The following is a 17,934-nucleotide window of genomic DNA, read 5'->3' on the forward strand; positions in this document are numbered from 1 at the left end:
ATTTATCAAGCTTGCTTTTATACTAATTGGTCACATCACTCAAAGCAAAGACATCACGCTACACCTTTAAGGTGAGTTGAAAAAAATACCATCGGGGTTCATTACAGACAAAATGAGCGCAGAAATCCAGCTGGGCTCATTATCTTTCCCAGACATGAAATGCATTTTAATTTAGACAGTGATAGCAGTCACCACTACATAATTACTTAACACGCCGACTGCGGCCATGTCATAGGTGCTGCTCGCTTTGTATTGGCTATTATGACGCAGCAGCCTCTACTGTTATATACTGTATTTCAGCTCAAATGAGCACATAAAGGAAATGTGTCAAATCTCTGCACTGTTCTGATTCAGCATTTTACTGTCTCATCACCCTCAATTCAAAACTCGCTGACCCCTCCACGACATTGGGTCGATCTAAAATTATCTTGCAAAAGGAAACCGCATTGCCTGCATTCACAAAACTTTCATGATAAGTATACAGACTCAAAGTGATGCTGGCTACACAGACTGCAGTGACCCTGGAGGTGAGGGTTACTCTGGGCATAAAGAGAGGAGATTATAAACCTGATAGCATGGACACATCTAAAGGAACAGTGTAATAGGTAAGATGGAGGCTGTGCCGTTGCATTGGAGCTAGATTTATATATCATAAATCATAAAACCACACCGTGCACTCTTTACTACTGAATGTTATGGAATTAATACGAAATTTTTACTGTATATGAGGGAATTCAAAAGTGTGTCTGACATTTTTTTATTAAATAACATTTTTATCAGATTCTTACGTTTAGGTTCAATAATTTTACTATAATTGAAAGGTTTATTGGTCAGTAATTAAAAAGCCTTATTTCACTTACTGAATATGTCACTTTAGTCATTTCAGTGCGCTGCAAAAAATTATTTTTAAGAAAAAAATGTGTCTGTTTTCAGTAAAAATATCTAAAAATTCTTAAATTAAGATGCTTTTCTTGATGAGCAAAACAACCCAAGAAAATAAGTCTAGTTTTTAGACAAAAACTATTAAATTTAAGTTATTTTGTGCATAAACAAGCAAAAAAATTCTGCCAATGGGATAAACAAAAAAATCTTGAACATTTTTCTAAAACACTATATTCAAGCAAAATTTGCTTACCACATTGGCAGATTTTTTTTGCTTGTTTAAAAACTAGACTTATTTTCTTGGGTCATTTTTCTCATCAAGAAAAAGCATCTCAATTTACGAATTTTTTGATATTTTTACTGAAAACAAGACAAAAATACTAAGAATTTTTCTTGAAAATCATTTTTTGCACTGTGGTACTTAAAGGGTTCAAATGACGTATGTTTTCAGTAAAAATATCTAAAAGTCATTAAATTAAGATGCTTTCTCTTGATGAGCAAAACGACTCAAGAAAATAAGTCTAGTAACCAAAAATATCAAATTTAAGTGATTCTGTGCATAAAACAAGCAAAAAATCTGCCAATGGGGCAAGCAAAAAAATCTTTTTTTAAACACTAAATTCAAGAAAAATTCAAGAAAAAAGTAGCTTACGCCATTGGCAGATTTTTTTGCTTGTTTTATGCACAAAATCACTTAAATTTAATATTTTTGATCTAAAAACTAGACTTATTTTCTTGGGACGTTTTGCTCATCAAGAAAAAGCACCTTAATTGAAGAATTTTTAGATATATTTACTGAAAACAACACAAAAATACTAAGAATTATTATTTTTTAAATACTTTTTGCAGTGTGTGTTTGAATGAGGCGTTTTAAAAAGGCATGGATGAGCCTTCACTTCACTCAGAAAGATATCTCTTTGGGTTTAAAAAATTAAATCTTTGCCACTTTATGGATATTCTATATGCATGAACAGCTTTCGACACTCTAAAGACAAAGGAAAACATGAAATTGCATCATATTACCTCCTTAACATATTTGACTGTCTTTCGCTGCAAAACCTTTCAAGTGCATTCAATCTTTTTGGCAAAAACCCACACTTCTAAAAAAAATCCACTTCTTTGGACAGTAAAAAGAAGCAAAATGATGCAACTAGAAACACTGCAAATGATGAAAGTCAAAAGGTACCATCGTTTATCCAATTCGTCGGCATGGCATTTAGTGGATTCTGCTAACAAAGCAGTATTTCTGAATGGCCTGAGGCGGGATTAAGTGGATTTGGAGTTAATGTATTTGATGAAAGTATAATATGTGCCAAGAGCATTTGTTTTAAATCATTATCAAATTTTTGATGTATAGCGGCTTTTGCATCTGAGCTCCTCATATTATTTTTTTTTTAAAACAATTATTTAAGACTTAAAATATGCCCATTTTTAGCAGCGTGATTCTGTATAAAAAAGCTTGATTCGTACAAAATACCTTATAGATTTATTTACCTGATGAATGCCAGAGACAGGACATAGTCAGAATTAACAGCGATGAGCCAGTCGCAATCCTTGCTGTGCGGGTATGGATGAGGAAAGTTTGGTGACAGAATAAACCCAGAGGAGCCGGTGAGATTTCCCCCACACGGAGCTGGGAAAACACAGAGGATACATGTGAGCAGCATATGGGCATTAGTAACACATGATGAGAATGTCTTATTAAAATATGCGGCCTGAACATCTGCACAGCATGAGCCGAGAGGATGAGTTCTGAGGAGAACATGCAGAGACAGAGATATTGAGAAAATCCTAAGATCCTCTGAGAACCCGGACCTGTAAAGTGCTCATATCTTAAATATGAGAACGAGAAACAGAGAGGAAAGCTATTTAAAATATGAAAGAAAACGCCTCACATCCTCACTTCAGAAACAAAGTATCTTCTTTGAAAGAAAGAATCTGTTTTTTGTAATTTCATTTTTATTATTCATTCAGGCAGTCTTTATGTCAGTGATGGAACCTCAAAGGTGCCGGGTTCCTTGGTTTCAGTACAACTCTTGAGAACGTAACAAAAACTGTTTTATGTTCCAGAGGCGAGTTCAACTATCAGCATCTATAGCCATACAAAGCAATTAATTAAAGGCAGGATAGGCAGGAATTATCTAAAAAACATTTTTACAAATTTGTTTAAACTGTCTTTATATACCAATACATAATTAAAATGTAAGTACTCGAATAAAGAGACTATACAAATCAAGGGTCTGTAGACCTCTCACCACTGTTTTAAACACAGCTCAGTTTTCCATTCACTCCACCCCCTCCCTTCTGGGTTTCTTCTAAAGCCACGCCCTCAAAACACATGAACGGGCGACGCTGACCGGCTCTGCTGGGAGAAGCATTTACCTCAGACGAGCGGAGAAGAAGGAGCGCGGTGCATGTAGTAACATCATGTCATAATCACATGTAATAATACACCTAACTTTATCACTATGAATATAAACAAATAGAATGGCTTTAAGTACTCACTATTAAGCCAGTGTTTTGCATGATGAAAAGCATTGTTGACTCTGATGAGGACTACACTCCGATGACAACACCACTACCGCATCGTCGACTCGAGGAAAAGCAACGTGATATTTACTCTCGTTTGATTTCTTCGTTTATTCCTTGTTTTGCCGCGTTTGCCTTTGCTGACTGGATATGCAGGTACTGTGAGTTCTGAATGCACTTTCTCTGCCATTCTTTTGCTCTTCCCAGAGTGCCTCGTTCAAATCAATCAGGTGTGCGCATGTGTGGGCAGATCCCATAGCAACAGGGGTGGTAGCCATGGTCGCGAGAGAGAGTGATAGTCGCGCAAGCCAATCATTTGTTTCGTCCCGAATGGAAATAATGAGCTGTGTTTAAAACAGTCGTGAGAGGTCTACAGACACTCAAGTTTTATACTCTCTTTTCAGAGTACTTACATTTTACTTATGTATTGGTATATAAAGACAGTTTAAACAAATTTGTAAAAAAGTTTTTTAGATAATTCCTGCCTATCCTGCCTTTAAAGCCTCTTGGATGCATCTTAAGGCCGAAGTATGGTCCATTTTTATGCATATGCGAGAGTCTGCATACAGTGCGCAATTTTCTTCATCAGAAGAGTGCATGTGTACTTTTAAAGCACAAATCCTGCTGTATGTTTTTATATGTTTGATAATCTATTAATCAACATTAAATGAACCATTAAAAGTTACAAGCCTATTTTGTATTCCAAAAAAATTGGTGGTGTCCACGGTTCACGGTAGCCATCAATTAAAATCATACATCAATGTTTGACATTATTTTGACAGATTCTGATTTTTCACTGAAAAACAACGTCTCCTAAAGCATAAACACAAACAACCTCATTTAATTTACAAGGTTAAGCATATCCTTTCACAGTCAATTTGCTAAAAAAACATGTAAAAACACCTTTTTTTACTGTACTTTATTTTGTATCCCACTTGCTTTTGTGTAGTTGTGGTATGTACGAATCCAAAGCTAAACACTAATCCTAACTGACTCCGTTCATAAATCCCAGTAAAATCCCTTACCTATACAGACAGGGGGGTTGGGTTGCCAGTAGTAGCGATTTTCCACTTGTATGCACGTGATCTTTACGTCTCCCTGTAGCTCATATCCAGAATCACACTGAAAGGTCACAGTGTCTCCTGGCTCCCTACCGTCTCCATTACGACTGCCGTTCATGGGCACCCCTGGATCCCTGCAGGCAGTGGCCACTGAACCTATAAACAATTAATAGTCATTAGACCTGTACGTTGTCCTTCACGCCGGACAGATAAAAGCACTTCACACAAGGAACTTACTTGAGAACTCAATAGCGAATCCAGACTTGCTGATGTAGAAGTCTGTCTCAAACTGAATGGTGACCATGTTGAGGGTGCTGTGGATGTTTTCGGGCAGGAGGGAGCCGCTTACGTCTTGAAGAGACATCTCGTTCTCTGGAGGCCCGTCCCATACCCTCAGGATGCCGTGAGATGCTTCAGTGTCGAAGGCCAGAAATTGCAGGCTGTTAATGAAAATACACACACGTACACATCTGGTCATACATGTCATGCTTCATTAGATGCACACTGCATTGTGATAGAAGCAAAGCAATCTCTGACACAGAACAGGTGCCGCTTCTCATTGCTATTCACAACGCACAGCGGATCAAACAGCAGGGTAGCATGTTACATACACCCATGAATTCTGAGCACACTTTGAAAATCTAGGATATTTATCTAGAAAAAAAGCATTTTTAGGACTTTTAACAATTATGAATAAAGAAATATTATACTGGGAAATGAAAAAGAAACATTTTTGGCTAGTTGACTATAAAAATTTATTTTTAAAATCATGCTATAATGACATGAATCATGTTTGGCACAAGTGTATTTGACTAAAATTGAGCATATGTGCCTGGCCATTGCAGTGGGTGCTTGAACCAAGCCCAGGACCACCCACGGGATCTGCGCATATTCTCGTGTTTATAGTAGCATTTCCATCCATGAAACAACACATGGTTCAAGTGAGGAACCTTATTGGCAGTGGCGGCTCGTGACTGCTCATACGAGGGGCGCTAATTTAAAATAAATGTCCGGAGTGTCATGTGTGTTGCTTGCGTTTTGAAAATATGTGTTTGTTGCGTCATGTGATAATGTGCATCACGTGTTTTGTCAAAATAAGTGCCTGCTGCACACGCATCAAAACCGTTTATAATAAAAGAGATGCTCACGTTTACAAAATACACGCAAGGCACTCCCTTAACAGTAAACTCTGATCATGCATGAGATTATCCAAGTATCTGGCAAACTAGAGCGTCTCTTTTATCATAAACCCTTTAAACGCATCTGCAGCATGGACACTTATTTTGAAAAGACACGTGATGCACACAGGATCTCTTGATGAGCAAGACACATAACGGGGAACCACACACTTGACGGGGTACATACATGTTGTGACGAACTTCGCATCGATTCGACTGATTTAAGTTGCCTCCCCTTACAAAAAGCGCACTTAACTCGAGTCTGCTGGACGTTTGCATTCACACGAACTTAAATGCATCTCACTGGGCAAGATTGTACTTTATATTATATATACATTTTTAATGTAGTTTGTAATGTGCACACCACTGCAGGTCGCACTGGACCACCACGATGACCACCATCACAGCACTAATAATTACATCTTAAATGTAATGCTCCTGTGTTTATTAATTAAGAAGAACAATTGCATCTCCATTCTGAGTCACAGTCCTTGATAACCATTTAGCGATCTGGTCTGATCGAGTCATCAGACGCAGATGAACAAATAATGAATGAATATGTGATTCAGAGAATTGCAAAGAAAACAAATCATCAAGGTTGCAGTGGAAAATTTCAAGTGCAACAGCATTTTAAGCCTCATAATAGGGTCACAGGCCTCAGAACTGCCATGTGGGGAATAAACAAAGAGCTTTGTAATGTAGCCTCAACTCATCTGATGTCACTTATTCTTTGAACAAATGAGACATCAACATGTAGCTTTGCCATTAGAGGTTTATAAATAAATAGATAAATACCTTTTAGTTGCGGTAAGTGAAGTATTGATAAGTATAGCAGAGAAAGCAAGCAGTGCGGATGTGGAAAATGCAAAACTATTTAAACCTTATGATGTTGCCTGAATCCACCTCAATGGCCCATGTACAGCGCAGATTGTTGTCGTAGGGGAACGGGTAACCTGGTGAAAGAATGCGTCCTGACGTTTCCCCTTTAAAACGTCCACCGCATTCAGCTGGTAAAAGAGAATCGAAAGAGACAGCATTAAAGAGATTCAAACAGTTGTGAGTTTTTTGCAAACTCTCACCCTTGTACAAACACATCACGGCCCCTGAAGATTTGCTGGCAAGCAATGAAATAATTAGGGGTGGCTGGCAAACAACTACAACATAAGTGGGGCAGTCAGAGAATGAGAAGCTGTGTGATTCATGCAGCTAGACCGCTAAAGCGCTTTTATATCCTCGGTGCAAGCCAACCCTCCTGCTTTATTCACATTGCGTTTTTGCACATCAGTGATACTTGCGCAGTTGTTTAGTACTGTACTGCATGAGGAGATGATAATATGTCCATTTTAGTACAATACAAAATAGCACTTGGGTGATTCTCACGAAATCCAGTGTCCATTCTCACGAAATCCGTGTCCAGCATCAGAATTATAACCATTATTTTTAGAGGATTTAAAACATATTTCCTATAAAATTATTTACATTTTTTAGATTATCATAAAAAAAATTATCATTACCGCATCATGATATTATATTAAATATATGCATTTACAAACTCATGTTTCGGTAATGAGAACTAAAAAGTTGTCAAGGTACTATGACAAAAAAAATGCAACTTTCTGGAGAGAAAAAATTAGAACTGCTTACCTGGTAGCCATCTTGAGTGTCACAGTCAATTATGTCCCTTCCAACAACTTTTTTTTTGAAAATGTTAGTTCATTTGGGGCTTAAACAATGATTGAAAATTGTTGCGAAGGATGACACATTTATATTCCTTATTATTGCCTCTACATTTACGAATGATCCTCAAATACCACATATTTCTTTACTGTAAATGTTTATAGTATAACATGCACTGAAGCTTTTTCTTTTTTAGATTTTTTAATTATAAATATTTCCGTGTTAAAGAACCCAAATCCAGTCATGGACACGTTGCGGTAATGACAATTTTCCCCTTAAATGTGGAAAAAACAACAAAATTGGTTTGTATGATATCATTTGAAATCATGTGCAAAATAGTAGATAAAAAGATGTTTGTAACTGTATGTTTCTTATTTTGATACTCTTACTTTGCATTTACTTTTTTTTATCAAAATGTTTCATGACACCTCGCGAGAATCACCCACTTGCATCTGGTTGCATCGCAAGAAATGCAAAGAATGCGATGTCATCTCAGCAACATTAATTTATTCAGACGCGAGCAGTGACAAGAAATACATTATACTTTAATAATTGCGACCTACGGATGCAAATTATACAACATCAATAACACGGATTTCAAGGACGGGTTGCTTTCATACTAATTGCAGTCCATAACTTGGTCAACCAAGCAGACTTGCAAACAAGCAGATGGGCCGCCTTATGTATATTCTCTGTACCACTCCTATAGTTTTCCTTACGCCTCACCCCAAAACCATCCAAGGGTGTTGTTTCCAGCATCAATCAAGAAACAAATGAGCCTCGCGTCCATTCTGATGCCTCCTGATAGCATTCAGGCCCGCCGCTTTAGCCCAGTGTACTCGCTTCATTATTACCCGGCGTTCACAAGCACTTTATTAGGAAAGTTTAATTGCAGACACTCCCCTGACAACACTCTCTCTTCCCCAGACTCCTCTTTTCCATCTTCCTTTCTCCCTCTTGTGAAAAAACGCAGGGGCCACGAGGAGGGATGAACCATTTCTTAATGATTCCCTTTTCAGCAATTCCTGTCACCGAGCCTCATTTGCATAAACCATCTACATGACAAACAATGGACGCACAGCTCAATGAAGCCTGAATAACAGGGTTCAGATTGTGACTTGATTAATCTGAACATTAGAGTGTTTTTTAGACGTTCGCAATAGAGGCATCTTCGAAAACGGATACCTCCCCAGCCCCTCGCTAAACCAACACCCCGCCATGCTCATTGCTCATCGGGGCAACGGCTCAATCACATGTCATTGGACGGTTAGGAGCACTCAATCACCTCTGATTGGCTGCTCTAGCTTTAAAACTCAATGCAATGTCGGGGCTCACGGTATACTTGTATTAAGCTAAGAAATCTTGTGTTCCTCCCAAGCTAATTATGACAGCACGACATGGTGTGCCGTCGCAGGCAAGGTGCGTTTATGACTGCAATTCGGGTGCGCTGATTATTTTATTGCACTTGCTGGAGTAAGACTGCTGATTTAGCATTGTCGTGGCGAGGAGCTGCCTTCATTTTATGTGGCTTCCTCTGTGAAAATGGGTATGTCTTGCAATCTAATTTGCACCCCTACCTGTGGATCCGAATGAAAAAAAAACGAGTTAAATATTTTATCTGTAATAAAAAAATCTTCCTACTGTGAAATATCTCACTTTTGCTTAAGGTCACGTCAAATGACCCACCCATTTTACCTGTCATGCGAAGTGAAATATCCTCCACATTATTAAGCATCTATTATTAATGCCGGCAGATATTTCAAAAAAAAAAAAAATCAGGAACTTCAAGGCTGATTAGTATTTTGCGAGTATAGCACAATCACGAAAAGCAATGCAAAGTGTACTGTATGTCAAGCTACCACGAATGAGCGAATAAGTCAGAAACTATATCTCTCTGTCTGCCACGCAGAAGCAATTTGGACGAGAGCGTCGAGTCTAATCAGAGCTCATTAACACTAAATCTAATATTGAGCAAATCTGATACGGGGTCAGTAGACGCACCAATATCCAACTCATTGGAGGCAGGATACCCATAATCACCATTAATCAGGAAAATTAAAGAAGTAATAGCCGCACGCAGTACAATCTGAGCCCCCCATGTGCCTCGACTGATGAAGAATCATCTCCATAGCCCAGCAGGGACCCCCTTGCATCGGCTCCAATATTAACAACCTGCACCATTAATCACAGATGGTGCGGGAGGCTTCTGCCACTACTAATTTTGTCATAAAAAATCGGCCTATCAAGAAAAAGAGGGCATATTGTAGACTTTTGTGGAAAGATTTGAGCCCTGTTTGGGTTGTAGTCATTGTCTAATGATTAGATTAAGCAATACAGTAGCTACAGTACGTGGGACGGGCTTATACATCAGCCATTGATAATTATGACAAACGTTTGAGAGCAACACTAAGCTCGGTTATGATAACCGGGGGGAGGAACCAGACTGGAATGATGCATACAAGGCAATAACGGAGTATAAGTGTGTTTCCATGATAAAGAAAAATCCTCATGCGCAAAAAGTACATTACATAGCTTCAGTTAATATGATAATAAAAATATATGCGACAGTCCAATGTTCATGTCTGTATAATTAGGCAATATACTGTGCCTCAAAGTCTACTATAATATGCTGTGATTCGTAATTTACTGTTTTTGACATAAAAAAAATCATACAAACATAAAGAACATTCTGTGAAAATATGACCTTAATATCTTTAAAATTGACTGAGGAAGGCTATGGTGAAAATTGAAATCAAACTTTGACACTGCTAATCTCATAATTAGATTATTATTACATATTTATAAGCAGGCCCTTCTGCTGTACATAGTTTGAGGCTTACCAATACAGGAAGGAAGAGCGTTATCCCACGCCCGTCTCTCCCCCGTCATGCACTTTAGCACACCGCTGCCATGAAGAGTGTATCCGGGGTCACACTTATAGGTGATGGTGCTGCCAGAGAAGTGGCCCTGGTCATTAACCTTGAAGCCAAATTGAGGCACACCAGGGTCCTCACAGTGTGAGAGCTCAAAACCTGCAAGACATAACAATTGTTAGGTCAAGACATTTTATTTACGACGTGTCACAATTTGCAGGCAATATTTTATTAAGACAAATGTTATTTAATTGCACCCCTTAATAAATCTGTACCAAACACAACAAATTTGGACAAATGACATCTGGGAAACAAAATGGACCATCATATCGCAGGACTAGATACAGGATGATTAATAACGAAACATTTTACATTCAGCTTTATGAGGTTGATTATTTTAACGATTGCTGAAATTGTCTTCGCCTGGTATTCTCATGTAGCTCGGTGGCAAAGCTGTAAAAGTTTGCTATTAATTTCATCATTAATGGCAACAATTCGAAGTTAAGATCCTACTGGGCTGGAATACGGAGACGGTCGCTTGCTAAGCAGCCAGAACAATTAAGATTAAGTGCTTGGTTAATTTGGAGCCATAATCAGAACCACAGCACAGACCCTCACACTGTGCAACACATCCTGTTATTAATTGTGTAGCTATGACTCACTATCATTAAACAGCCAATGCTCATAAATAGCAAAAAAACACATGGTTGCTCATTCTCAGCCCAATGCAACTTATTATACAACACTTAATTAAAAAAAATGCATTTTTCTAAGTTTTACTTCATGATAATTTTCAGTGGTAAGTTGAGTGGCGGCTCGTGACTGCTCATCCGAGGGGCGCAAATTCAAAATAAGTGTTCGGAGTGGGGCGTATTTTTTAAAATATGTGTTTGTTGCGTCATGTGAACCATGTGCATCACATGTTTTGTCAAAATAAGTGCCTACTGCACATGCGTTAATGCGTTTATGATAAAAGAGATGCTCACATTCAAAAAATACACCCAAGACACTCCCTTAACAGTTAATTCTGATTACACATGAGATTATGCGAGTATCTGGCAAACGCAAGCGTGTCTTTTATCATAAACCCTTTAGACCAGTGTTTCTCAAACTTTTTCAGCTCAAGGACCACTTTATCTTCCAATTTTTTCTGAGGACCACCTAACAGAATCCCACTCTAACACGCCCCTAAAAAACAAAATATGAAGGATAAGCTAAATTTAAGTTTAATATGCAACTGTTTCAAGTCAAAAACTAATTTTTTAAAGACAATTGCAATGCTATGTTCAGAAATTATTATATGAATTTTATTTCATTTGAACAGGTAAATGTGAAATGAGTTACAGCTTAATATGAACAACAAACTGCACATGTGAATAAAAAACTGCAATTAAACATACTATAACAGCCTAGGTCCCACTTAATGTCATTCCAAAGAGCCCTTAGTTTAAAACTGAGGTGGTGGGTATATGAAGTCTATGGTTGTAACTATTGTAACAATAAAATGCTGAAAAAAACTAATAGATCTGTGGATTTTAGCTGCTTTCAGTTGACGCTTGATCCTTCTTTTGACTCCTCTTTGGTTTAGCCACCGATCCATTTTTACGTTATTAAAACAGAATGGCAAGAACTGATATCACAGTTTTGCAAGTGCATTAAAAATCTATTTAAATAAGTGACGATTGTATAAACACTTGCCTAGTTTAGGTCATCTTTTGGCGGACCACTGGGGGGGTTTGGCGGACCACTGGGGGTTTGGGAATTACTGCTTTAAACGCATCTGCAGCAGGCACTTATTTTGACAAGACACGTGATGCACATATGATCGCTCGACGCGTTGAACACATATTTTGAAATTATGAACCACACACATGACGGGCTACATACATGTTGTGATGAACTTCGCATCGAGCACCCTCGTAAAAAGAAGTCACCGGTCGCCACTGGGTAGGTTATTATTGAACAATATGCACTTAAAGTGGCAGGTGCTTGTGCACATTCTGATGGTTCATGTTATTTCACAATGAGCTTTTTGACCTTGTTGTCCGATTTAAAAAGAATATCAAAAAGTGCAAAAGCTTAAATTTTTCTTTAAAAAAATATTTTTGATGCCATAACATTTTTAGATTTTTCTAAATACTATTACTTTTAATTTATTCACCAGGTTCAAGCTAGATTTCCCAGTTTTTATGCATTTGCATCATTATGGGGCGGTTTCCAGGACAACCCAGTCTCACCCCATGTCGTCAATATTTGACGACACTTGACCATTCGTCAATATGTGACGCGAAGGGTATACCTTTCGCGTCATTTTTTGACGAACTGGGGACTTCAATACTATTACGTCCGTTGCATTCTCTTCTCCTATTTTCTTACCATTTTCGCGTCGGTTTAGGGTTAGATTTACATAATGACATCCCTACCCAAACCTAACTCTAACCCCAACGCCAGGTGACAACTGTTTCTAACCCCAACGCCAGGTGACAACTGTTTAATTTCGCGTACACTGTTTAATTTCGCGTACACTGTTTAATTTTGCGTAATCTAACCCTAAACCGACGCGAAAATGGTAAGAAAATAGGAGAAGAGAATGCAACGGACGTAATAGTATTGAAGTCCCCAGTTCGTCAAAAAATGACGCGAAAGGTATACCCTCCGCGTCACATATTGACGAATGGTCAAGTGTCGTCAAATATTGACGACATGGGGTGAGACTGTGTTATCCAGGACTAGGCCTTGGTTATATAAGGACATTTAAGTAGCTTTTACAAACAAACTTTACAAAAAAAAAAAAAACTGGTGTGCATCTTGAGACAAAACAATGGCACTGATATATGCTAAGATATGGGAGTACAAGACGTTTTCAAATTAAGGCAGCTCAAATATGCATTTTAGTCTAGGACTAAGATAAACCCTGTCCGGGAAACCACCCCTATGTGTGTTCCCTGGAATTAAACCCACAACCTTATGCACTCCTGATGGAAATCTCTACCATTGAGCTACAGGAATAAATCAAAGTTTCATCACTTTAAATTGGGTGGCACAGTGACTCAGGATTGCACCATAGGCTTACAGTATGAATGTGCCTAGTTCGGGCTTTCTGTGTGGGATATGCATGTTCTCCCAATGTCAGTGTAGGTTTAGTCCGAGTATTCCGGTTTCCTCCCAAAGACATTAGGGACTTTAAGCAACAGCTGGGAATGGAACGGCTACGGCGACCGGAAGTATGTTGTCACACCGCCGTAGCCAGGAACGTAAAAATCACTAAGCAACCGTAAACATGACAGCGCAACGCGGAATTAATTCGTTTATTGAGAAACTAAAAAAATGTCATTTAAAAAAGCAAGAGAAGGGTTGGTTTTGGCATTAAATGACAATCTTTTGTCAGAAGAGGAGTTTTTACTATTGTATGATGTAAATAAGTCTAAAAATCTAGATTTAAGCAATACTTGAAAACAATGAATACTTAAAAATCTTTAAAATTAGCTTAAATTTAAAATATTTTAATATAAAAGACTTGTGGTACAATCATAAACTGATGCAATTACAATGTCATATGCAATAAAACATAACATTTATTTACACAATCTCTCACGTTGTAGCGACTACGGCAAATCAGCTGTTCTCCTGTAGTAGACCGTTACAGTAGAACGTCGCAAAGTAGCAGATAAATTCGCGCATGCGCAATACAACGCCAGAATGCCATTGCCGTTTCACCAGAGGCTGTTGCTTAAAGTCCCTATTAAAACGTGTGAACTTGTAACTTGTGTATAGATTAACTTGTGTTGATTAACTGGTTCTTGCCATGACTATAGCCAAAGATGCCGGAATGGCAATAAATTGTTTACATGACAAAATCTGGATTTCCAGGTCTACAGGTATTAAAGCTGCAAATACGATTGATATCAACAAGCGGAATAGTTTATGTGCAGTCCAACATTAGGCTGCATGTTGTTAAGTACAGATGAAGACAACAGCACTTAGAATCAATTTTAGGTTAAGGCAACAATCTCCCCAAATCTTCAAACGCAGCTTTGATTGCTAGCTGATTACAGGTTGTAGTTTAAGAACAGGCTTGCGTCCCGTAGTCAACCAAATAAACAAAGCTATTTTAATCAACTATATTCAGGGTCTTTTTGTTCTCATCAGGTTTCTAAATTACAACAGCTAGGTGACCGGAGGTAGCACCGCTTCACCCGGGCTTTCTATGACCTTTATTATGCACTCAAATGGCTAATCCTACAGGGGGAATGAAATTGTAGACAGACAGGGTTTTATTCGATTTTAAATGAGATAGCCCACCAGCAGGTTAATACTTTACCCCCCACTGGAACTAAAACCTCGTTGAAACCCAACGCTGTGAGCACAGCAGCATTAAAGCACACCGAATTCTGACCGAGTGCATTCGCAACTCTGGCTTTGGGCCAACAAAGCCAAGGTCAGTGGTGACACAAACAGCTTTTTTCCCCGTAATCTATTTGAGCTCTAAGCAAAAAGGTGTTACCGTGCTTTTGTTACATCTTTCCTGTGTTAAACAGCTTTTTTTGTTTTTTTAGATTTGCATTTGAAAGTGCACAAACAGGAAATGATGCAATATCGGTTTCTTACTGTAGCTCTTGTATGGCATGACAGATATGAGAACTGCGGGTGTATTAAAGTATTATCTCAGACAGTATACTTAACTTACTTACTTATTCATTTAGCTGACGCTTTTATCCAAAGCGACTTAGAATGGCTATATATGTCTAATAACTGTATAATATAGAGGTGCCCAAATTAGGGGCCGCAATGACCTTTAATTTGGCCGGTCATGCCACGTAAGATAAGGAAAAAGGATAAATGTCATTGATGCAGATGTTCATATTTCTAATTATAATATTACATAATTAATTTAAAATGTAAAATGTAATTAAAATGTTTTATTTGTACATTAAAAAAAATTATTTGCAGTTAACATAATGTACATGCATACTTACAGGTGTACAACATGCATCACAAAACCTATAGGCTAATAATGGAGAGGTCGAAGCAGTAGCACACAGACAAAAAAATGACCCGCAAAAATTATTTGTTTTTTACAACAATTACTTTTGAAAATAAAACTGCATTAGTTATGCATAAACAGAGTAATGTTTGCTTAGTTATTTTTTTTAAATTAGAAAATGATCAATTATGAGAATCAGGGCAACTTTAATTTTAAAGGCGGAGTGCACTATGTTTGAAAAACGCTTTGGAAAAGGAGATGGGCCGACTACCAAAACACCCTTGTAGCCAATCAGCAGTTAGGGGCGTGTCTACTAACCAACATCCTTGCCGGGGTTGCGTATGTGTGGGGCGGGTCTTTTAAAAGAAGGTCCAGATTCTATTGGGGTAGGGGCGTGTTTGTTTAGGTGATTTCAAATATCAACATTGGCTTTCAAACATTGTGCAATCCGCCTTTAATATAACACAGCAACATTTACTTTCCTAACCAGTCTCACAAAATTATGTACCTATAGTCACGTAATTTTTTTATTCTTTTTTGTGATACTGTCACAAATTTCCGCGTTTTTCGTGATCGTATCACGAATTTCTGTATATGTCTCATTGTCACGTATTGGATACTCAACTGCTTTTTTCAAACCATTTTCGCTTCGGTTTAGGGTTAGATTTGGTGTTTGCATTAGGATGTCATTTTTAGTATTGGTTTATACTATTTTTTCAGATTCATTTTTTATATTTTCTATATTTTAAACCATTGTCACCTGGGATTAGGGTTAGAGTTGGGTTTGGGTAAGGATGTCATTTTATGTAAATCTAACCCTAAACCGAAGCGAAAATGGTAATAAAACAGGAAAAAAACAGTTGAGTAACCAATACGTGACAATGACACATAAACAGAAATTCGTGATACGATCACGAAAAAACACGGAAATTCGTGACATTATCACGAAAGTGATAATAGGTTCGTAATTTCGTGTGACTGGGCTGTTACTTTCAGTCTACGGCCCTCAGTCAAGTTTGATTTTTGGCCCTTAGTAGGAAAAAGTTTGGGCACCCCTGGTGTAAAATAATGAAGTCAGTAATCCTTAAAATTGAGTTCAATAACTACAGCAGATCAGACCATAGGAAACATGCACAATCGAACTACCCACAATGGACGACCCTGGAACGTGTAATGTAAGTGTATAAAGGAAAAATATTCAAAGACAGTATGGGTTAGGACAAGGCCACACATACAGTACTGTAGTTCACAGTGCACTTTGCAACATCCATACCCAAAACATTTAAAATATGCAATGAAGGACAAATTCATTCAATTTTTTAGACACATTTTGTTTATGTTGGAAATACAGATTCGGAGAGAAAATAAATTTTGTTCACTCTATCATCTTAACAAACATACTGTAGTTAATTAGCTCATCACGCCCAATGTGACAAAATATGGTAGATATGGATGGTATTTTAGTCATCCAATATCATTTGTCACACCAAAGACTCCATCCGCCTGTCAATCGCCTGCAGTGTGAACTGGCCTTATGAGACAAGTACACTTTATTAAGAAGGCCACTTTATTTTGTGTGAATAGCGTTTCTTTATTACTGAGGTCAAGCCCTGGTGGACAGAATGTGTGCGGGGTATAGGGGCGGTGTAATAACTTACTGGAATAGACCAATTTGAAGCCTTCTCCAGTGGCCTCTGCATCCGAATAGAACTCCAGCCACAGGTGATTGGAGGTACTGATGAGGGTCAAACCCAACATGGACGAACCAGTAAATGCCCCCAGCATGTGGGCCGCATTGTCTTTTCCATCATAGATCTGTAAATCATGAAATACAGGCATAAGTATCCAAGAACCTAACCATAGTGCTGAAGCACAAGAAAAACATTGTAATAATAATGTAATGTATAAATAGTATATTGAAATATAAATATCACATAGTCAGATGTATGTTATGTTATTTCGAAATACCTTCAGAATATCACCCTGGGCTAGATGAAAGGTTCTTGCAGAAATATTGATTCCTTTTCCAGCCTGCACCTGTATGCTGTAAATGCACTCATGGTTGTTCTCATAGTTCATGGGGTAATTTGGCGACAGCAGAATTCCTTCATTGTTGATGACAGAAGAGCCGCATTCAGCTAAAGAAGGGAAATAAATCCGTGGAACATTGGAGTACATTGGGGGAAAAATGTAATGCAACCACAAATCACCCATTAAGGGTTGTATATACATGTTATGTTAAAATTTTGCCATGCTCTCGGTCACACCACACGGACATATTGCTGCTGTAAAAGCTTAATGTTCATTCATACGAATCTGCTATTATAAAACGATTGGTTTGGACAGAATAAATCTGCAGTGTTGTTGTGACAAAAAGCCTAAAAAGCAAAATCGACAGAGTTGATTTGTCCTTTCGTAGTGTTAATTCAAAATCCCATGTTGCCGGACTCTAAACAATAACCTTCAAATGGGGGTTGAATGGAACAGCAGAAGGTAAAAACAGGTGTAGGAAAATATATCATGTATTCTGGTCCAACAAACCGGGAAAACATAAAGCTCAGCAGCATGGCTGATTTATTTAACGTTTCTTTACACACCGCTCCACATATGTTATGACGATATTACCGGTGTCATATTATCAATAAATCACTGATGTAACTGGATCCATTTAGTAAATTACCTATACAACTCTTTCCCACCCGCTTGGAGAATCGTGATATGAATTTATACTGGGCAGCGCTTCATGCTTC

At 38.0% G+C, this 17,934-nt stretch overlaps 1 protein-coding gene across 1 annotated transcript in view; it reads right to left on the reverse strand.

Annotated features, from left to right (window-relative positions):
* csmd3b (CUB and Sushi multiple domains 3b) overlaps positions 1–17,934 on the reverse strand; it is a 507,791-nt gene that overhangs the window by 142,372 nt on the left and 347,485 nt on the right. The window contains exons 22-28 of the mRNA XM_073858336.1: positions 17,153–17,322; positions 16,843–16,999; positions 10,168–10,359; positions 6,531–6,657; positions 4,710–4,912; positions 4,437–4,628; positions 2,377–2,515 (exon numbers count right to left, since the gene is read on the reverse strand). Of these exons, the coding sequence (XP_073714437.1) occupies positions 2,377–2,515; positions 4,437–4,628; positions 4,710–4,912; positions 6,531–6,657; positions 10,168–10,359; positions 16,843–16,999; positions 17,153–17,322 (1,180 nt within the window). The remainder of the gene's footprint in view (positions 1–2,376; positions 2,516–4,436; positions 4,629–4,709; positions 4,913–6,530; positions 6,658–10,167; positions 10,360–16,842; positions 17,000–17,152; positions 17,323–17,934) is intronic.

This window comes from Misgurnus anguillicaudatus, chromosome 20 (genome assembly GCF_027580225.2).
Source record: "Misgurnus anguillicaudatus chromosome 20, ASM2758022v2, whole genome shotgun sequence".
Lineage (NCBI taxonomy): Eukaryota > Metazoa > Chordata > Actinopteri > Cypriniformes > Cobitidae > Misgurnus > Misgurnus anguillicaudatus.